The sequence below is a fragment of the Ahaetulla prasina genome, chromosome 4 (assembly GCF_028640845.1).
Source record: "Ahaetulla prasina isolate Xishuangbanna chromosome 4, ASM2864084v1, whole genome shotgun sequence".
NCBI classification, from domain to species: Eukaryota; Metazoa; Chordata; class Lepidosauria; order Squamata; family Colubridae; genus Ahaetulla; species Ahaetulla prasina.
This window is the reverse complement of record NC_080542.1, coordinates 145,681,284-145,703,931: the sequence shown is the minus strand read 5'-3', so window position 1 is coordinate 145,703,931 and position 22,648 is coordinate 145,681,284. Positions and strand designations below refer to the sequence as shown.

Below are 22,648 nucleotides of genomic sequence, written 5' to 3'. Positions count from 1 at the left end.
GGGAGGAAGGGAAGGATGAGGAGAGGAGAGAAGGGTGGAAAGAAAGACAGAAGCGAAAGAAAAGAAAGAAAAAAAGAGAAGAGAAGAGAGGGGAAGGAAGGAAGGAATAGGTAAGAGGAGAGGGGAGAAAGAGAGGAAGGAATGAAGGGAGGAAGGAAGGGAGGAAAGAAAGAGGGAGGGAGGGAAAGAAGGAAAGAAAGAGAGAGGGAGGACAAAGGAAAGGAAGTGAAGGGAAAAAGAAGGAAGAAAAGGGAAGGGAAGGAGGGAGGGAGAAAGGAAGGAAAGGAGGGAGGGAGGGAGGGAGGGAGGAAGGAGTTGCACAACAGAGGAAGGAATGCAAACTATCAATGCATTGGTACTGACAGCTTTGCCAAGGATAGCTCAGGACAATTAGAACCCAACCCAGCCTGTCCAGCATTCAAATCCTGCTTTACTGCAGATTCTACACCAAATATGCAAGTGAGTTTGAGTATAAGCCAAAATGAAAACCTCGGTTGTGGCTTATATAAGGAGAGATAAGTTGCTTCCAAGAGAAACCTTGAGGTTCACCCTGGAGAACCAAAGAATTATGCGACAATGGTTATATGGCATTTTATCCTGTCCTTCTTTACACAGGTAGTCCTTGACTTGTAACAGTTCATTTAGTGACCGTTCAAAGTTAAAACGGCACTGAAAAAAAAATGACCTATGACCATTTTTCAAAGTTACGGCCATTGCATGGTCCCATGAGCAAAATTCAGATGCTTGGCAACTGTCTCGTATTTATGACGGCTGCAGTGTCCTGAGGTCACATGATCCCCTTTTGCGACCTTCTGACAAACAAAGACAATGGGGAAGCCAGATTCACATAGCAACCGTGTGACTAACAACTGCAGTGATTCACTTAACAACTGTGGCAAGGAAGGTTGTAAAACGGGCCAAAACTCACTTAACAAATTTCTCACTTAGCCATAGAAATGTTGGGCACAGTTGTGGTCATAAGTCAAAGACTACCTGTAGTAGAAAACACCCCAAAACTGCAGGGTGGAAGGAGCAGGTGCAAAGAATCTCACGCTACTCAATGTGTAGGAAGCAACTTAAGCATTTTCCCTTTTTCCTTTCCCAAACCTTTTATTAAACATTCTTCCATTTCTTAATAAATGTGGTGAGCATTTATTCCTTACCATTTTAATAAAGTAGGATATGTCCTCTTTAAGGTATGCACACACACGCAAACACACACATATGAAGTCACACCGATTAGAGAGGATCTTGAAACATGGAGGAGAGAGTCACACAGCCCACGAGACACCACAAAAGTTCTCTGTAGAGGTTGTCGTGCATTACACAGAGTCTCGCGAAAAAAACGGACGTTGTTGGATGAGTTCGGCTGAAAACAGCTACGCAAAAGAAGTGGCTCTGAATTGAAGGTAGGGGTTAGAAGACCTCACTTCTTCCTTCCAAGCCTCAATAAAAAAAAATCCGCCCTCTTTTTCTTTTTTACTAATAATAATGGCTAATCATAGAAAATACTCCAGCTGTGCGAAATAGGAGGAAGAAAGGGAGGAAGGGAGAGGGAGGGAGGGAGGGAGAGGAAAAAAAGAAAAAAGAGGGAGGGAGGGAGGGAGGAGGAAGGAAAGAAAAAAAATGAAAAAAGGGAGGAAGGAAGGAGAGAAAGGGAGGGAGAAAAGAAGAGAGGGAGGGAGGGAGAAGGAGAAAGGAAGAGATGCAGGGAAGGAAGGAAAAGAGATAAAATGACAGGAAAGAAAGAAAGAAAGAGGGAGGAGGAGAGAGAAAGAGGAAGGAATGAAGGGAGGAAGGAAGGGAGGAAGAAAGAGGAGGGAGGAAAGAAGGAAAGAAAGAGAGAGGAGGACAAAGGAAAGGAAGTGAAGGGAAAAAGAAGGAAGAAAAGGGAAGGGAAGGAGGGAGGGAGGAAGGAAGGAAAGAAGGAAGGAAAGGAGGGAGGGAGGGAGGAAGGAGTTGCACAACAGAGGAAGGGATGCAAACTATCAATGCATTGGTACTGACAGCTTTGCCAAGGATAGCTCAGGACAATTAGAACCCAGCCTGTCCAGCATTCAAATCCTGCTTTACTGTAGATTCTACACCAAATATACAAGTGAGTTTGAGTATAAGCCAAAATGAAAACCTCGGTTGTGGCTTATATAAGGAGAGATAAGTTGCTTCCAAGAGAAACCTTGAGGTTCACCCTGGAGAACCAAAGAATTATGCGACAATGGTTATATGGCATTTTATCCTGTCCTTCTTTACACAGGTAGTCCTTGACTTGTAACAGTTCATTTAGTGACCGTTCAAAGTTAGAACGGCACTGAAAAAAAATGACCTATGACCATTTTTCAAAGTTACGGCCATTGCAGCATCCCGATGGTCCCATGAGCAAAATTCAGATGCTTGGCAACTGTCTCGTATTTATGACGGCTGCAGTGTCCTGAGGTCACATGATCCCCTTTTGCGACCTTCTGACAAACAAAGACAATGGGGAAGCCAGATTCGCATAGCAACCGTGTGACTAACAACTGCAGTGATTCACTTAACAACTGTGGCAAGGAAGGTTGTAAAACGGGCCAAAACTCACTTAACAAATTTCTCACTTAGCCATAGAAATGTTGGGCACAGTTGTGGTCATAAGTCAAAGACTACCTGTAGTAGAAAACACCCCAAAACTGCAGGGTGGAAGGAGCAGGTGCAAAGAATCTCACGCTACTCAATGTGTAGGAAGCAACTTAAGCATTTTCCCTTTTTCCTTTCCCAAACCTTTTATTAAACAGAATTTCTTCTTCCATTTCTTAATAAATGTGGTGAGCATTTATTCCTTACCATTTTAATAAAGTAGGATATGTCCTCTTTAAGGTATGCACACACACGCAAACACACACATATGAAGTCACACCGATTAGAGAGGATCTTGAAACATGGAGGAGAGAGTCACACAGCCCACGAGACACCACAAAAGTTCTCTGTAGAGTTGTCGTGCATTACACAGAGTCTCGCGAAAAAAACGGACGTTGTTGGATGAGTTCGGCTGAAAAGCTACGCAAAAGAAGTGGCTCTGAATTGAAGGTAGGGGTTAGAAGACCTCACTTCTTCCTTCCAAGCCTCAATAAAAAAAAATCCGCCCTCTTTTTCTTTTTTTCTTTTTTACTAATAATAATGGCTAATCATAGAAAATACTCCAGCTGTGCAAAATAGGAGGAAGAAAGGGAGAAAGGAAGGGGGAGGGAGGGAGAGGAAAAAAAGAAAAAAGAGGGAGGGAGGGAGGGAGGGAGGAGGAAGGAAAGAAAAAAAATGAAAAAAGGGAGGAAGGAAGGAGAGAAAGGGAGGGAGAAAAGAAGAGAGGGAGGGAGGGAGAAGGAGAAAGGAAGAGATGCAGGGAAGGAAGGAAAAGAGATAAAAATGACAGGGAAAGAGAAAGAAAAGAGAAAGAGGGAGGGAGGAAGAGAGAGAAAGAGGAAGGAAAGAAGGAAACAAAAAAAGGAAGGAAGGAAGAGGGAGGGAGAGAAGGAAGGGAGGGAGGGAGAGGAAAAAGTAGGGAGGGAGGAGAAAGGAAAGACAAAAGTGAAAAAGGGAGGAAGGAAGGAAGGAGAGAAAGGGAGGGAGAAAGGAAGAGATGGAAGGAAGGAAGAAAAAGATAAAATGAAAGAGAAAGAGAAAGAAAAGAGAGAGAGGGGAAGGAAGGAAGGAAGAAAGGAAGGAAGGAAGGAAGGAAGGAAGGAAGGAAGGAAGGAAGGAAGGAAGGAAGGAAGGAAGGAAGGAAACAAAAAAGGAAGGAAGGAGGAAGAAAAGGCAGGTGGCTCTCTTGACCCCCCAAATGAATCTCCTCTTCCAACTATATAACCCATCTACCCTTTTGGGGTGAACCTTGCCTTGGTAGCACACCACACACCCCCACACACCTTTTGATAGTCAACCCCAATCCTCCCTTTTAAGTCCCCCCTATTTTCTGTCAATCGTTAGCCATGAAAAGTTTCGTGTTGAAAGTTTGGAAGAAAAGATATCTCTGGAATTAATCAGCACTTAATGTCGGGAAATACATATATCTATCTCCATATTAGTTCAATTTTAAAAAAAACAACAACCAAGGAAAGAAAAAAAAATCATCTGCTTCCAAAAATATAACTCTATGGTACTGAGACGGCCATTTTAGAAGATTCATAGCTTAACAAAAGAAAACAAAGCAAAATAGTTTTTCCCAAAGAGGGAAAATCTGAGACCCTCTACTTGTAGGGTTGGGGGATTTTCCATCTGAGGAATGAGGTGGTTAAGGAATGAAGGGTCTCAACCAATTCTGGTAGGATCCGTCTCTGTGACCCACCACCATTGGGGGGAAGGGGGGTCACCCCTGGCTCAGTGTTTGCAAAACCAGTGGTGGGTTTCTACCGGTTCACCCCGGTTCAGGCAAACCGGTAGAGGCGGGAGGCTCTGCCCAACCACCCAGATGTCATCATGGAAGCTCTGCGCATGCGCAGGAGGTTCTGCGCATGCGCAGAAATGCTGCGCACGAGCAAAGCAAGTGCACACGCCCTCACAGTTCCGAACTGGTAGCAAAGGTAAGTGAAAACCATTACTTTGCGTGACGTTCTAAGTCCCAAAAGAGGACCTAGATGTTAGGATCAGAAGCTTTTGGACGTGAGACACCCAACTTCATGAGATGTTAACTCATGGACCTCATCTTGGAGACCCCAAAAATTCATCAATGGTACCAGGGAAATGAGGAACGGAAGTGATGGGAGGGTTTCAACTCTTGGGACAACGGGTTTATCGAGGTGATTTTGGTCTGGAGGACCTTGTTCCCCTAGATGGAACCTCTTCCTCCTCTTCCACCCATCAGAGATGACAAGCTTCAGAACCCCAGAAACTTTCCATCAAAGGGAGGTGGATTTGTTTATTATTATTATTATTTTTAAAAAAGGCAGACGGAAGTAACACCCTGAAAGCCATCATATTTAGGGCTAAATATGGTCCTTTCGTGGTGTCCAAAGTAGGGTTAATCGTTCTTTCTCTCTTTGGGAGGGCGTGGTCGCGGGAGAAGAAGCGGGGTCTTACGGGCTCATGTGGCCAAGTTCTCGGCGTTGACGCTGGACATCCGAATCTGCGAGCTGCTCTTGCTCAAGATGGACAGTTGAGTCCCCCCGTTGACACCGCTGCTTGCCAGGGAGGGATGGCGGTGTTTGAAATCCACAGCAAAATAACGGTTGACTTTCCAGCTCCGCCATTTTCTCTTGATTTCGGATTGCACCTTGAGGGAGAAACTTTAAGAGGTCATTTTTTTTAATGTACTCGGACATCGGGGGAGTGGAGGGGACGGGACATGCTGCTCATAAACACTTTCAAAAGACAAGAAGGAAAAGATGTTGAGTTGGAGGTTTGCAGAAGGATATAAGGGTAGAGGGGGCGTCTCCTTAAGCTGGTTGAATCCCTACCCACAAACTGGGGAAGCAAGGATTAACCAATTGACCAGAATATTTACAACTCAGGGTTTAACCGTGGGGTCCTTGGTGCTCTTTCAGCTTGGTAGTTCTCTTGCAGATATTTAATGACCCAACTAGATAACTTCATTAGCGTTAAAAGGGAACAGGGTTTATGGAGGTAAGGAGGAGGAGGAGGAGGAGAAGGAGAAGGAGAAGGAGGAGGAGGAGGAGGAGAAGGAGGAGGAGGAGGAGGAGGAGGAGGAGGAGGAGGAGGAGGAGGAGGAGGAGGAGTGTAAAGTCCTTGATGCTCTCTGAGCTTGCAGACATTTAATGACCCAACTAGGTAACTTCATCAGTGTTAAAAGGGAACAGGGTTTGTGGAGGAAAGGAGGAGGAGGAGGGGCAGGAGCAAGAGGAGCAGAAGGAGGGGGAGGAGGAGGACGACGACTGTGGGGTCCTTGATGCTTTCTGAGCCTGGTTGTTTTCTTACAGACATTTCATGACCCAACTAGGTAACATCATCAGTGCTACTGTAAAAGCTAGCAATCCACTCCCTTCTAGCACTGATCTTACCTAATTGGGTCATGAAAGATCTGCAAGAAAGTCACCAAGTTCAGAGAGCAGCCAGGAGTCTCCGTGCACATGCAGCAGGATCTACAAGAGTGTGGGGACAACCTTTGGAAGATGGAGGGCACAATTAAAAGTACTGGCACCTGCCCCATCGGTGCAAGAATGGGGATGGTTTGCAATGCACACCAACCAACTGGCAGAGGCCCTCTGTGGAGGTTCCTAAACGTGTGCGTTGATCTAAACAAGGCACCAGAAGTAACCCAAATGAGAGATTTGTCCACATGGGGTATAAATTGTGTAGAATGCTCTGTGTGTATATGGGTGTGTATGTGTGTGTGTCCAATTGTTGTGCCAAGTGGAGGCCAATAAATGGCTTATCTCCTGCTGCATCCTTGACTTCACCAAGCCTACAGATCCTTCTGCAAACCTGAATTAAGCCCTTCACCTGACTACCATGGCTCTGAAGTCTCTAGCACGGGTGACAACTGAGCAAGGTTACAGGTAGTCCTCTACTTACAACCATTTGTTTAGTGACCGTTTGAACTTACAACGGTACTGAAAAAAAAATGGCTTTTTTTTTAGGATGGTTTTTCACACTTACAAAAGTGGCCATGGCGATAGGTTGCAGCATCCCCATGGTCATGTGATCAACATTTGGATGCCTGGCAGTTGACTCATATTTATGACGGTTTTTGGTCTCCCTAAGGTCATGTGATCCCCTTCTGCAAGTTTCTGATGCTCATAGTCAACGGTGAAACCAGCTTCCCGCAGTTGTTAAGTGAATCACTGCGGTTGCTAAGTTAGTAACACGGTTGTTAAATGAATCTGGCTTCCCCAGAGACTTTGTTTGTCAGGAGGTCACAAAAGGGGACGCTGCCACCATTGTGTATATGAGTCAGTTGCCAAGTGTCTCAATTTTGATCACATGACCATGCGCTTATCATGAATGGTGTCCTCTGAGGCCCTATTCTCAGCTTGGTAGCACCTTCCTGCAATTTCTTCTCTTTGCAGAAAGAGGGAACGAGCGTGGAATTCAGCTGCCTGAGCCAAAGTTGTACATGGAATATTGAGGCAGGTCATTTTCTCAGGGGGGGGGGGTCTCAGGAAGGGAGGGGCGAGGTGGGGCCAGGCAAGGAATGCCAGGAGGGTGGGGTCAGGCCCAGGCAATTCAGCCGGTTCTTCGAACTGCACATTTATTTATTTATTTATTTTATTCAATTTTTATACCGCCCTTCTCCCGAAGGACTCAGGGCGGTGTACAGCCATGTAAAAGTCACAATATAAACATTAAAAGAAATTAAAACAAGCATATTATAAGGTGGCCGAATTTAAAACATTTAAAACATTAAAATATAAATAAACCCACTAAAATTTAAGCCAGTCCCGCTTGAATAAATAGGTGCGTTTTCAGCTCACGGCAAAAGGTCCGAAGATCAGGCACTGATCTTCTAACAAATTAACAACTGGTTCTAGCAAATTGGTGCAAACCGGCTGAATCCCATCACTGGTTAAGGGTGACAAAATGGTTATGAGTCACATTTTTCACTGCCTTTCTAATTTCGAACAGCCACTGAATGAACTGTGGTAACTTGAGGACTACCTGTATTGACATTAGGACAAATGTTAGCCTGACTTGGACTCTTGTCTAATACAGGGGTCTCCAACCTTGACATATTTTAAGATTTGTGGACTTCAGCTCCCAGAATTCCTCAGCCAGCTTTGCTGGGAGTTGAAGTCCACAAGTCTTAAAGTGGTCAAGGTTGGAGACCTCTGGTCTAATACACTTTTCTTTAAACCTGTCCCTTTAAGACTGTCTCTTTAAGTCTATCTAGACCCGTTCCAGTCTGGCTTCCGACCCGGTTATAGCACGGAGACGGCTTTGGTCGCGTTGGTGGATGACCTCTGGAGGGCCAGAGATAGGGGTTGCTCCTCTGCCTTGGTCCTATTAGACCTCTCAGCGGCTTTTGATACCATCGACCATGGTATCCTGCTGCGCCGGTTGGAGGGATTGGGAGTGGGAGGCACCGTTTATCGGTGGTTCTCCTCCTATCTCTCCGACCCGTCGCAGACGGTGTTGACAGGGGGGCAGAGGTCGGCCGCGAGGCGCCTCACTTGTGGGGTGCCCCAGGGGTTGATTCTCTCGCCTACCCTGTTCAACATCTATATGAAGCCGCTGGGCGAGGTCATCAGTGGTTTCAGGGTGAGATACCAGCTGTACGCTGATGACACTCAGCTGTACTTTTCCACCCCGGACCACCCCAACGAAGCGGTCGAAGTGCTGTCCCGGTGTTTGGAAGCCGACGGGTCTGGATGGGGAGAAACAGACTCAAGCTCAATCCTCCAAGACGGAGTGGCTGTGGATGCCGGCACGGTACAGTCAGCTGCAGCCGCAGCTGACTGTTGGGGCGAGTTAGTGGCCCCAAAGGAGGTGGTTCGCAACTTGGGTATCCTCCTGGATGGACGGCTGTCCTTTGATGAACATCTGGCGGCCGCTCCAGGAGGGCTTTACCAAGTTCGCTTGGTTCGCCAGTTGCGCCCCTTCCTTGACCGGGATGCCTTATGCACAGTCACTCACGCCTGGTCACGCCTCGTTGGATTACTGCAATGCTCTCTACATGGGGCTGCCCTTGAGGTGCACCCGAGGCTACAGTTAGTCCAGAATGCGGCTGCGCAGTAGTAACGGGAGCCGCGTGGCTCCCATGTAACATCACTGCTGCGTAGTCTGCACTGGCTTCCTGTGGTCTTTCGGTGCGCTTCAAGATTTTGGTTACCACCTTTAAAGCGCCCATGGCTTAGGACCCGGTACTTACGAGAGCGCCTGCTGTTACCCTATGCCTCCCACCGACCCGTACGCTCTCACAGAGAGGGTCTCCTCAGGGTGCCGTCTGCCAAACAGTGTCGGCTGGCGGCTCCCAGGAGTAGGGCCTTCTCTGTTGGAGCATCGACGCTCTGGAATGAACTTCCCCCTGGCCTACGTCAAGTGCCTGATCTTCGGACCTTCCGTCGTGAGCTAAAAACATATTTATTTATTCAAGCGGGACTGGCATAATGGTTTTTATAGTTTTAATCTTAAATTGGGGTTTTTATGTTCTTTCTGCGCCAACTCAGTAAGCTCAAACTGCCCAAGGAGCTGCTGATCCAATTCTACAGAGGAATTATTGAGTCTGTCATTTGCACCTCTATAACTGTCTGGTTCGGTTCTGCAACCCAACAAGAAAAACACAGACTTCAGAGGATAATTAGAACTGCAGAAAAAATAATTGCTACCAACTTGCCTTCCATTGAGGACCTGTATACTGCACGAATCAAGAAGAGGGCCGTGAAAATATTTGCAGATCCCTCGCATCCTGGACATAAACTGTTTCAACTCCTACCCTCAAAACGACGCTATAGAGCACTGCACACCAGAACAACTAGACACAAGAACAGTTTTTTCCCCAAACGCCATCACTCTGCTAAACAAATAATTCCCTCAACACTGTCAAACTACTTACTAAATCTGCACTACTATTAATCTTCTCATAGTTCCCATCGCCAATCTCTTTCCACTTAGGACTGTATGACTATAACTTGTTGCTGGCAATCCTTATGATTTACATTGATATACTGACCATCAATTGTGTTGTAAATGTTGTACCTTGATGAACGTATCTTTTCTTTTATGTACACTGAGAGCATATGCACCAAGACAAATTCCTTGTGTGTCCAATCACACTTGGCCAATAAAAATTCTATTCTATTCTATTCTATTGGGTTTTTAAAATTTTTTGTAATTTTAAATTTAAACTTTTAATTATCAGCCTTTTGTAATTTGCTAGGTTTTAATTGTTGGTTTTAATTTTATATGTATTGTGTTTTATCTTTGGCTGTACACCGCCCTGAGTCCTTCGGGAGAAGGGCGGTATAAAAATGTAATAAATAATAATAATAAATAATAATAAGAGGTGGACTTCAACTCCCAGAATCCCCCAGATACCATGCATCCCATTCCAGACACAGCTGGGGGTGGGTGGGTCATAGCACAAGGCACCAGAAGTAACCCAAATGAGAGATTTGTTCACATGGGGTATAAATTGTGTAGAATGCTCTGTGTGTGTATGGGTGTGTATGTATGTGTGTCCAATTGTTGTGCCAAGTGGAGGCCAATAAATGGCTTATCTCCTGCTGCATCCTTGACTTCACCAAGCCTACCACTCCAGATCCTTCTGCAAACCTGAATTAAGCCCTTCACCTGACTACCATGGCTCTGAAGTCTCTAGCACGGGTGACAACTGAGCAAGATTACAGGTAGTCCTCTACTTACAACCATTTGTTTAGTGACTGTTTGAACTTACAACGGTACTGGAAAAAAAATGGCTTTTTTTTTAGGATGGTTTTTCACACTTACAAAAGTGGCCATGGTGATAGGTTGCAGCATCCCCATGGTCATGTGATCAACATTTGGATGCCTGGCAGTTGACTCATATTTATGACGGTTGTGGTCTCCCTAGGGTCATGTGATCCCCCTCTGCAAGTTTCTGATGCTCATAGTCAACGGCGAAACCAGTTTCCCGCAGTTAAGTGAATCACTGCGGTTGCTAAGTTAGTAACACGGTTGTTAAATGAATCTGGCTTCCCCAGAGACTTCGTTTGTCAGGAGGTCACAAAAGGGGACGCACCGTTGTGCATATGAGTCAGTTGCCAAGTGTCTCAATTTTGATCACATGACCAATTTTGATCACATGACATGACTTATCAGGAATGGTGTCCTCTGAGGCCCCATTCTCAGCTTGGTAGCACCTTCCTGCAATTTCTTCTCTTTGCAGAAAGAGGGAACGAGTGTGGAATTCAGCTGCCTGAGCCAAAGTTGTACATGGAATATTGAGACAGGTCATTTTCTCGGGGGGGGGGATCTCAGGAAGGGATGGGCGAGGTGGGGCCAGGCAATTCAGCCGGTTCTTCAAACTGCACATAAAATTAACAACTGGTTCTAGCAAATTGGTGCGAACCGGCTGAATCCCATCACTGGTTAAGGGTGACAAAATGGTTACGAGTCATTTTTTTTCACTGCCTTTCTAACTTCGAACAGCCACTGGATGAACTGTGGTAACTTGAGGACTACCTGTATTGACATTAGGACAAATGTTAGCTTGACTTGGACTCTTGTCTAATACAGGGGTCTCCAACCTTGTCAACTTCAGGACTTGTGGACTTCAGCTCCCAGAATTCCTCAGCCAGCTTTGCTGGGAGTTGAAGTCCACAAGTCTTAAAGTGGCCAAGGTTGGAGACCTCTGGTCTAATACACTTTTCTTTAAACCTGTCCCTTTAAGAAGAGGTGGACTTCAACTCCCAGAATCCCCCAGATACCATGCATCCCATTCCAGACACAGCTGGGGGTGGGTGGGTCATAGCACAGGGCAAGAATTTTCCTTACCACTCTTTTTTTTCCTTTTTCACATAGGAACGAAGAGGTAATCCTCGACTTGCGACAGGTAGTCCTCGACTTGCGACCACAATCGGGAGCAGAATTTCTAGGCAACATTTCTTTTTCAGTGAGTCGTGACCAATTTTATAACCTTTTTTTGCTATGGTTGTTCAACGGATCCCTGCAGTTTTTAAGTGAATCATTGTGCTCATTAAGCGAAGTCAGTTTTTCCCCACTGACAGTGCTTGTTGGAAAGTAGGAAATGGTGATCCTGGAATTATGCAAGTGTCCGAATTTTGATCTTGTGACCGTGGGGATGCTGCAATGGTTGTAAGTGTGAGGACTGGCCATAAGCCCCTCTTTTCAGTGCTGTTGTCATTTCAAACAGTCGCTAAACGCAAAGTTGTAAATCAAGAACTACCTGGAGTTGCAAAGCTAACATTTCAAAACACCAACAACGTTGGTTTTTCTTTTTTCTTTTTGAAAAAATCTTACCTCCCCATTCAAAAAGCAGTAGAGCACAGCGACCACGAAACCCTAAAATAGAAACAAAAGAAAACTTTTTCAGGGATAGCACAAACTGAACGCCATCATTCGTTGACGTGAACTCTACACTTAACATGGATGTGGCAGGAATATTCTCGGCTTCATTTTCAAGCAGAAAACAGAATAACAGGGCTGGAAGGGGACCTTGGAGGTCTTCTAGTCCACCCCCCTGTTCAGGCAGGAAACCCTACACCACTTTCAGACAAATGGTTATCCAACATTTTCTTAAAAATTTCCAGTGTTGGAGCATTCACGACTTCTGCAGGCAAGTCGTTCCACTGGTTAATTGTTCTAATTAATTAATTAATTTTGATCTGATTTCGCTTCCTGGAGAGACTGGGATTTTTTTCCTTTAAGAGAATAACAGACTAACAGAGTTGGAAGGGACCTTGGAGGTCTTCTAGTCCAACCCCCTATTCAAGCAGGAAACTCTATACCCGTATAGACACTACACAAGAAAAATATCTAACTGAATGGAAAAAATGGATTGAATATATGCAAAATAGATATCAGATTAAGAGATATCAGACTGCCTTTGAATGATTAGGATGTATTTATGTATTTGATCGGTATGGGGGAAGTTAGGATTTGAGAAGAAGGGGGGATTATGATTTGTGTTAGGAAAAATTTAGCGTATGATTGTTTTTCCTTTTGAACTATACCTTGTGTTTGTTCTGGGAAGTGGTGGGGAGGAGGGTGGTTTTGTAGGGAGGGAGGGATGGAGTGGGGAGGGGGGAAAAGGGAGGTGAAATTTTTTTGTAAAAACTTTTTCAATAAAAAAAGAAAAGAAAAGAAAACTATTCAGTCAGAATGGGAGAATCTACTGAGTAATTTAAACGTTCATTGCCTTAATGTTTCTTGACTTTGGCAACTTTAAGAGAGATGGACTTCAACTCACATCATCTTTTAAGAGGGGTGGATTTCAACTTCCAGAATTCCCCAGCCAGCATGCTGGCTAGGGAACTTCGGGAATTGAAGCCCACACATCTTCAAGTTGCTGAGGTTAAGAAACACTGGTTTACACAATCATCTGAAGCTTTAATGACAACCTCATTCTTCCATGCTTGAAGGGAGATGCTTGAAGAGGGAGAGGGAGAGAAAGAGAGAGAGAGAGAGAGAGAGAGAAAGAAAGAAAGAAAGAGAGAAAGAGAGAGAGAGAGAGAACGAGAAAACAAGAAAACTATTTAGAACTACATAACCCACCTGGAAGGAACCGAGCCCCAGTTCAAAAACCAAGCGTTCCCTTTTGCTAACGTTCTCTGGATAAAAGGCAAACACTGTGTAGTGAATCCCAAAGAGTGGGATGAGTAACAAGGTGGATCGGGCCAACCGCCTGTGGAGATAAACCAAACAACGAAAGTTACACGTCCTCATTGAGGCCAGGAATACTTCTAATCTCCCATACCATCAAATGCCGGAAAGAATTAGCTCGGATTTCCCATGTGGGGTCCTTGGTGTTTTCTTGCAGATGTTTCATGACCCAACTAGAACACCACACCCTTCTACTACTGATGAGGTTACATAGTTGGGTCATGAAACGTCTGCAAGAAAACCCCCAAGCTCAGAGAGCACCAAGGATCCCATAGTTCAACCCTGAGGTACAAGTTACTCTATCAGTACCCCATAACGATAATCAACTTTTGGATCCATTGTTGGCCTTTGCCTACGACTAACTTTTATTTCACTTATTTTGTTTTTATTTGACTTATTCAAATCATACGCTGCCCACCTCTCCATTCAATTGTGCCCAAAATTTCTGTTGCTAAGTAAGACATTTGTTTAGCGAGTTTTGCCCCGTTTCTACCAATTTCCTTCTCACAGTTGTTCAGTGAACCCCTGCAGTTGTTAAGTCAAGTCGCACGGTTGTTAAGTGAATCTGGTTTCCTGATTGATTTTGCTTGTCAGAAGGTTGCAAAAAGGGATCACGTGACCCCAGGACACTGCAACAGTCATAACTATGAACCAGTTTCCATCTTGTTCACATGACTGTGGAGATTCTGCAACGGTCTTAAATTTGAAAAACAGTCTTAATCATTTTTTTTTCACTGCCATTGTAACTCTGAAGAGTCGCTAAATGAACAGTAGCCTATATAGCCCTCACCTTACGACCATACTTGAGTCCAGAATTATAGTCATGCCAGTCACTAAACATGTCACCACCAACCAATTTTACGGTCTTTTTTACAGCTCTTGTTAAGTAAAAGCAGGCGTTGTTAAATGAACACAGTGGTCTTTAAGCAAATCCGTTGCCCACAATGGGTGTTTTTTTTTTTGCTAAACACAAGTTCTTGGCAAAAAAATGTGTAAATTGTGGACACTGCAAATGGTCATAAATGCAGGCTTTGTGTCCAAAACGCGATCATGTGACCTCAAGGGGAGGTGGCCATTGGAATTTTAAATCCTTATTGGAAGGAATCCTGGGAGGCCTGTCATAACTGTGAATGGTCACTAAGTGAACGTTCGTAAGTTGAGATTACCTGTAGGTCCGCGTTCAGGAAAAATAGAAATCAGTCCTCACTTATTTTATTATAATAATAATAATAATAATAATAATAATAATAATAATAATAATAATAATAATAATAATAATAATAATGATGTTTTAATTTGTATAACGCCCTTCTCCCGAAGGACTCAGAGCGGTGAACAGGCAAATAAAATACAAACAGAAACATACACCATAATTAAAACAACCCTTAAAAAACTGATTCAAATTTGCCAGAAAATTTAAAATAACATTATGAGGAAAAATTAACATGACTGTGTGGAAATGTGTAGATCTATCACTAAAACATCACACCCAAAGGACCCTGCTGTGATACTGGTATTGGCACCAGGACACTGCAAGTGTGGGTTGGGGAAAGAGAAAGACACAACTGAACAAAAAGAGCTGTAATCTCTATCACAGGGAGTCCTCGACTTACGATCACAATTGTGCCCAAAATTTCCATTGCTAAGCTGTTAAGTGAATTTCGCTCCATTTTGCGAGCTTTCTTCCCACATTCGCTAAGGGAATCAATGCAGTTGTTAAGCGAGTAACCCGGTTGTTAAGTGAATACGGCTTCCCCATTGCTTGTCAGAAGGTTGCGGAAGGAGGTCACGTGACCCCAGGAGGCCGCCAAGCACCCAAAGTTTGATCACGTGACCGTAGGGAAGCTGCAACAGTCGTAAGTGTGAAAAACAAGTCCTTAAATCCCTTTATTTCAGTACCGTTGTAACCCGGAACGGTCGCTAAACGAACGGTTGTAAGTCGAGGACTATCTGTGTTTTAATTCCATGGATTGATACATTTCGAGGCAGGACGTTCGGCTCTTCGATAGCGACTCGGGTCGGCGACAAATAGCACACAACAAGACAGAGCAAGGCATCATGCAGTGGCACCCCGTTGTTATGTCAGCCGGTGCTTACAAAAACCACACTCGACGTTTTAAGTGGCATGCGTCAAAACACAGACACCATTCACGGGATTCCGCAGACTTACAGGGTGATGATGGATAGTTCAGCCATCCTGCAAGAATGCTGGTTAGTCCTCTCGGACTTACAGTAGCATTTCTGAACGCAGCTGCTGAGTGTGGGACGAGGTCAGCCCAAAAAAAAAAAAAAAGGAAAAAACAACAACACAAAACAAAGCACAAAATAAACAAAAAAAAATTTGCTTTTCCTCCCTCCCACCCTCCATCTCCTCCCCACCCACCCACCCCCGCCCTGCTCCTCTCCAGGTTCATCAGATCAAGGACAAGCAATCCGTCCAATTTAAACATCCTCCTCAAAAACCGATTGATCTACAGAGGAATTATTGAGTCTGTCATTTGCACCTCTATAAGTGTCTGGTTCGGTTCTGCAACCCAACAAGAAAGACACCGACTTCAGAGGATCATTAGAACTGCAGAAAAAATAATTGCTACCAACCTGCCTTCCATTGAGGACCTGTATACTGCACGAATCAAGAAGAGGGCCGTGAAAATATTTGCAGATCCCTCGCATCCTGGACATAAACTGTTTCAACTCTTACCCTCAAAACGACGCTATAAGAGCACTGCACACCAGAACAACTAGACACAAGAACAGTTTTTTCCCGAAGGCCATCACTCTGCTAAACAAATAATTCCCTCAACACTGTCAAACTATTGACTAAATCTGCACTACTATTAATCTTCTCATCGTTCCCATCACCAATCTCTTTCCACTTATGACTGAATGACTGTAACTTTGTTGCTGGCAATCCTTATGATTTATATTGATATATTGACCATCAATTGTGTTATAAATGTTGTACCTTGATGAAGGTATCTTTTCTTTTATGTACACTGAGAGCATATGCACCAAGACAAATTCCTTGTGTGTCCAATCATACTTGGCCAATAAAAATTCTATTCTATTCTATTCTATTCTATTCTATTCTATTCTATTCTATTCTATTCTATTCTATTCTAATGAATCAATAAAACTGATCAGCAGAGTGGCCCGGAGGCAAAAGCGATGTAGAAGGTGTGAGGAAAGCAAGATGTAAGGTTGTGTGGCGCTGCAACACAAGCAGACAATGCCAAGCCGATGGAACAAAACCATGACTGCAGGTGTCCAGATCTTAAGCAACAGCGGTTGGTGGTGGAAATGCATAAATAGGAAGAAAAGATGGGAGAGAATTTTGCTGTAGTTTCACTATAGAAAAAGCCACAACTGTAACAGGTAGTCCTCGACTTACAACAATTCCTTTAGTGACCTTTCAAAGTAACAACGGCACTGAAAAAGGGCACTTATGACTGTTTTTCACAGTTACAACCTTTGCAGCATCCCCCGATCATGTGATCAAAATTCAGACGCTCAGCAACTAGTTCATACTTATGACCATTGCTGTGTCCCGGGGTCACCTGATCCCCTTTTCCAACCTTCTGATAAGCAAAGTCAATGGGGAAACCAGATTCACTTAAGAACCAGGTTACTAACTTACCCAACTTCAGGGATTCACTTAACAACTGTGGCAAGAAATGTCGTAAAATGGGACAAAACTCACTTTAACAAATGTTCACTTAACAACACAAATGCTGGGCTCAGTTGTGGTCGTAAGTTGAGAACTACCTGTATTTATGACAGTTGCAGTTCCATAAGGTCACGTTATTCCCCCTTTTGTAACCTTCTGACAAGCAAAATCAACATGGAAGCCAGATTCACTTAACAACCATGCAGTGATTCATTTTACAAACAGTGGCAAGAAAAGTAAAAAAAAAAAAAAAAGGAGAAAAATTCACTTATCCGATGTTTCACTTAGCAACAGAAATTTTTGGCTCAATTGTAGTCGTAAGTCGAGGACTACCTGCATTGCTGTTAAGCATTCAAAGGGGATCATGGACGCAAATATAGGAATATTTCTAAATGTTCATGAAAACACTGAATGCATGAGATTTACATTCAAGCAGCCCCAATGATGTCAGCTTTGTAAAGTAGACCAGACTGGAAAAACCACTAGATAAGGTAATTCTAATTTACAGATAGTCCTCGACTTACGACCATTCTTTTAGCAACCATTTGGAGTTACAAAGGCCCTGACCTCGGACCATTTTTCACACTTACATGGTCACATGATCAAAATTAAAACGCTTGGCAACTGGTTCATATTTATTTTGAAATTCCCAAACTATGGGGAATTCTGGGAATTGAAGCCCACAAAAGTCTTACATTTGCCAAATTTGGAGGTCCCTGTTTCGGTGGGTAGGATGATGGTACAAAGGTGATACAAGATATCAAGAAAATGGAATTTTCCTTTTATTTCTTTTGCTTGGGGAGGTTTCAGTGTTTTAGCCTTGTTTTGGAAATGCGCTTTTCTTTTGGGTTAGAAATGTTAAATTTACACAGGCACAGAATTTAAGGGAAAATTTTTATAAAATGTTTTATAGATGGCATTTAGATCCTAAGAAACTATCGTGTATGTATCCAGATATGCAAGCAAAATATTAGAGATGTAATTGTGATGATGCTACATATTTTCATATTTGGTGGACTTGTAAGACTATCAAGGCTTTTTGGATAAGAATTTGGTGGATTCTACAAAATGTTTTGAAAAAGAAGATAAAGTTCCTGCCGCAATTTTTTTTACTGGGAATTATCACGGACTGTACAGTAATTGAGACTAAATTGATTTTAAATCTAATAACAGCAGCAAGATTTATTTTTATTTATTTTATCTATTTATTTTATTTTGTCACAACAATATATGTAGGTATCATACAAAAAGATTATATAGTATATAAACACATATATGAGTAAATATAAGGAGGTATAAGCATATATATATATATATATATATATATATATATATATATATATATATATATGAAAAAGAAAAGAAAAAAAACAACAGAACAGGAATGGTAGGCAAGTTTGTGCGCTTATGCACGCCCCTTATGGTCCTCTTAGGAATGGGGTGAGGTCAATATTAGAAAGTTTTTAGTTAAAGCTTTTAGGATTATGGGAAAAGACCACGGAGTCAGGTAAAGTATTCCAAGCACTGATGATTCTGTTACAGAAGTCATATTTTCTGCAATCTAGATTAAAGCGGTTGACATTAAGTTTAAATCTATTAGTTGCTCTAGTATTGCCTGCAGAAGTTGTGAATGCTCCAACACTGGAAATTTTTAAGAAAACGTTGGATAACCATCTGACTGAGATGGTGTAGGGTTTCCTGCCTGGGCAGGGGGTTGGACTAGAAGGCCTCCAAGGTCCCTTCCAACTCTGATGTTATGTTATGTTATGTTATTATTGCAATTAAAGCTGAAGTAGTCTTTAACAGGAAGGACATTACAATAGATGATTCTGTGAGTTAAGCTTAGGTCTTGTCCAAGGCGACAGAGTTCCAAGTTTTCTAAGCCTAGAATTTCAAGTCTGGTGGGATAGTATTGGAAGAAAAAAGAACTACCTACAATAGAAGAATGGATATTGAAAGTTGCTAATTTGGCTGAGATGGCAAAATCTCAGCCTTTTTGAAAGACAATACACAAGAAAGATACTTAAATGAATAGAAAAAATGGATTGACTATATCCAAAACAGATATCAGATTAAGAGATATCAGACTGTCTTTAAATGATTAGGATGTATTATTTCTGTTTGCTATGGGGGAGGTTAGGATTTGATGAGAAGTGCAGGAGTATAACTGAGTTGGGAGGGAAATTTTTAACATATGTTTGTTTTATTTTTAAGCTATACCTTGTAAGCTATACCTTGGGGGGGGAGGGAGAGGGGTTTTTTGAAGGGAGGGGGGAGGGGGTAGAGGGGGGGAGGGGGAAAGAGGGGTGAAAGCTTTTTTTTTTGTAAAAACTTTTTTAATAAAAAAGAAAAGAAAATGCGCTTTTCTGAAAGTTAAGCTAAGGTTGGATGAGGGTGTTGTTTTTTCCCCCAAAAGAAACCCCCACAGAATTCTATATTCTGCAACTGCACTACTGAAATTTGACTAATTTGACAACTGCAAAATAGCTCAGAGATATTTATTGCCCCTCCCCGACTTAAATTTCCAGGTGTGGTGAAGATGCTAGGCCAAAACTGGGGATATCCGTTTCAAATCAAAATTAACTTAACATTTAGCTATGAGCCAGGAGTGAGCTGCAGCTGCCAAAAAGAAGTCAATGCAGCCCTAGGCTGCATCAATAGAAGGATAGCATGAGATCTTGAGAACTGATAGTACAGCTTTATACTGGAAAGAGCACACTTGGAATACTACGTCCAATTTTGATCACCGTGATATAAAAAAAAGATGATGAGACTCCAGAAAGAGTGCAGAGAAGAGCAACAAAGATGATTAGGGGACTGGAGGCATATGAAGACATATGTTGTGACCCAGGTTCCTGGACCCAGACTCCTGGACTCGGATGATTCAGAAAATGAGGGAGAAGACCTGGCAAGCCCTGCTTCTCTTGAGCCCTCTCCCTCCCTGGCACCCACTCAAAGGGAGGGGCCGGCAAGGCCTGATTCTCCCGGGCCTTCTTCTGATTTGGCAACGCCCCAAGAACAGTTTTGGAGGGACGCAAGATTACGAAGGCTTGATCGGCGTGCGCAGCAGCGGAAGAGTTGGGACAAAGCCAAGTCATAATTGTCATGCAGTGACATCTGCAGAGACTATAAATAGGAGGCGGGACTTCCTGGTTTTTTGTCTTGGACAAAGTAATGAGTTGGCGCGAGCTAATGAATTGGCGCGAGCTAACTGTTTTAATGGAGGGAAGAATATATTCGTGAGTAATTCTGGCCTTATCTATAATTTCCTCGTTATCTCCAGAAACTTGGCAGGCCCGTGGGTAGACGTGGCCAGGACATGTATCTATGTAAATAAAAGGAAAAAAGGAAGGCCTCTGACGGACTCTTTGCTGGGAGTATTGGGGGAAGGGAAACAGAACAACATATGAAGAACGGTTGCGGGAACTGGGTATGTCTAGTTTAATGAAAAGAAGGAATAGGAGACATTATAGCAGTCTTTCAATATTTGAGGGGCTGCCACAAAGAAGAAGAGGGGGTCAACCTATTCTCCAAAGTACCTAAAGGCGGGACAAGAAGCAACGGATAAAAACTTCCTACTGATACTAATCTGTACCAAACGGTTTGTCTCCAGAAGTTGTGGATGCTCCAGTACTAGAGGTTTTTAAGAAGAGATTGGACAATCATTTGTCTGAAGTGGTATAGGATTTCCTGCATGAGCAGGGGTTGGACTAGAAGACCTCCAAGGTCCCTTCTAACTCTGCTGGTATTCTGTTTTGGGTGGTCCATCACTGCAGCTCTTCAAGGAGAGATTGGACAATCATTTGTCCAAAACGGTAGGGGGTTGGACTAGAAGACCTCCAAGGTCCCTCACATTTCTGTTAGTCTGTAATTCTGTAAAACATCCTCCATGGAGACCGATTTCTCTATCAACAAGCTTCTGCACCGCTCCAGAGGTTACTTTTCTACCTATTTTTCTGCTATAGTTCATGCTTCCATTGCTGATGACGAACCATTAAACCTGACATTTAGAGGAAATAAGGCTCAGCGCTTGCAATTCGCCCTAATGGAAATCGTCCATCAAAATCGCAAAAGCAAAGCCATGCTTATAAAATATTGAATTAGGAATTGAGTAAACTACATCCGCCCAACAGGAAGAAAAGAGTCATCAAACAAGTACAGGGAGTCCTCGACTTACAACAGTTCATTTAGTGACCATTTGAAGTTACACCAGCACTGAAAAAAAGAAGCGGCTTAGGTTCATTTTTCACACTTACGACCGTTACAGCATTCCCCACGGTCATGTGATCAAAATTCAGACACTTGGCAACTGATTCATATTTATGACGGTTGCTGTATCCCGGGGTCACGTGATCCTCTTTTGCAGCCTTCTGACAAGGGAAGTCAATGAGGAAGCCAGATTCACTTAACAACCGTTTGACTGACTTAACTGCTGCTGTGATTCGCTTAACAACTGTGGCAAGAAAGGGCAAAATTCACTTAGCAACGGAAATTTGGGGCTCAATTGTTAAGTCAAGGACTGTCTGTACCGAAGTATCTGAAATAATAAATTCTTATATTTTTATGCCATTAGTGCAGCATTCATAAAATCTCAAAACATCCTGATAGCGTACTGCCTGGTTGGTTTTCACTTTTGTTCTGTTATTCTGAATGGTTCAAAGAATTGAAGGTTCATTTCTAGACCGCTTCTTTGACTTTCTTTTAATTAATTCGCCAGAATCAATTAAATTCTGCGGTAGAATAGCAATTGAGGAAATGGTTTAAATAATTTAGGATAAAGCGTTCAGCTGACTGGTATGGATTTTATTCCTAGAATCTCTGAAGGAGGCAGCTGTGTCTTTACTGGAAAAAAAAAATCCCTCATCTTAAAATGAAATTTTAAATAGTTTATGTGTCTTCCGAATCTCATCATTTTTGAGGAGGGGTGTTTTAAGGAACCAAATGACTTGCAGCACAAATGGCCGGCTTCAAATGATCATATTTTAGACAGAATATATGAAAATATATTTCTATAAGGCTCTGATGCTGGGAATGATTGAAGGAAACAAAACATCAGAAGAACAGAGATGGAAGGGACCTTGGAGGTCTTCTAGTCCAACCCCTTGCTCAAGCAGGAGACCCTATACTACTCTGGACAAATGGTTGTCCAATCTCTTCTTAAAAGCCTCCAGTGATGAATCATCCACAGCTTCTGGAGAAAAGCTGTTCCACTGGTTAATTGTTCCCACTGATAGGAAATTTCTCCTTAGTTCTAGGTTGCCTCTCTTCTTGATGTCCTGAAGGTGCTTTTTCAAGAGGCAACTGGAATTCCTTTGTTTTTCCTTGAAGATGTTTCACTTCTCACCTAAGAAGCTTCTTCAGTTCTGTTCTCCCTAGACATCTCTTCTTGATAAGCTTCCACCATTACTTTTCGTCCTGTCCTCAGGTGCTTTGGAGAATAGAAAAGGAGGATGACCAGCAACAAAGTGGATGGGGAGTGGGGGTGCCACATGAAGAACCAGGCTGGAGAGGAGTGGTTATGGAGAAAAATTACTGTGTGATCATTAAGGAGTTGACATCAACTTGTTGCTTCAATTTAGTCAACCAGTGAATCAATTTGAATATTCATCTCGCTTGAGAAGTGAAGGGTGGAAGGAAAAGAGTAGAAGATGATGACCAGCAACGAGGTGGATGGGCATAATAATGTATCCTTTAAACTTCCACCCATTACTTCTTGTCCTGTCCTCATGTGCTTTGGAGAAT

At 43.0% G+C, this 22,648-nt stretch overlaps 1 protein-coding gene across 9 annotated transcripts in view; it reads right to left on the bottom strand.

The window, feature by feature from the left end:
• The window catches only part of ADCYAP1R1 (ADCYAP receptor type I), a 187,799-nt gene that overhangs the window by 66,287 nt on the left and 98,864 nt on the right, over nt 1–22,648 (bottom strand). For 5 of the 9 annotated variants that reach the window (XM_058181027.1, XM_058181026.1, XM_058181028.1 and 2 more), the window contains exons 14-17: nt 15,410–15,493; nt 13,132–13,261; nt 11,878–11,919; nt 5,044–5,236 (exon numbers count right to left, since the gene is read on the bottom strand). In XM_058181027.1, coding sequence (XP_058037010.1) covers nt 5,048–5,236; nt 11,878–11,919; nt 13,132–13,261; nt 15,410–15,493 — 445 coding nt within the window. In that variant the 3' untranslated portion in view covers nt 5,044–5,047. Of the gene's footprint in view, nt 1–3,264; nt 5,237–11,877; nt 11,920–13,131; nt 13,262–15,409; nt 15,494–22,648 lie in introns of those variants that run through there. The other 4 variants (XM_058181023.1, XM_058181030.1, XM_058181029.1 and 1 more) reach the window with 3 other exon arrangements.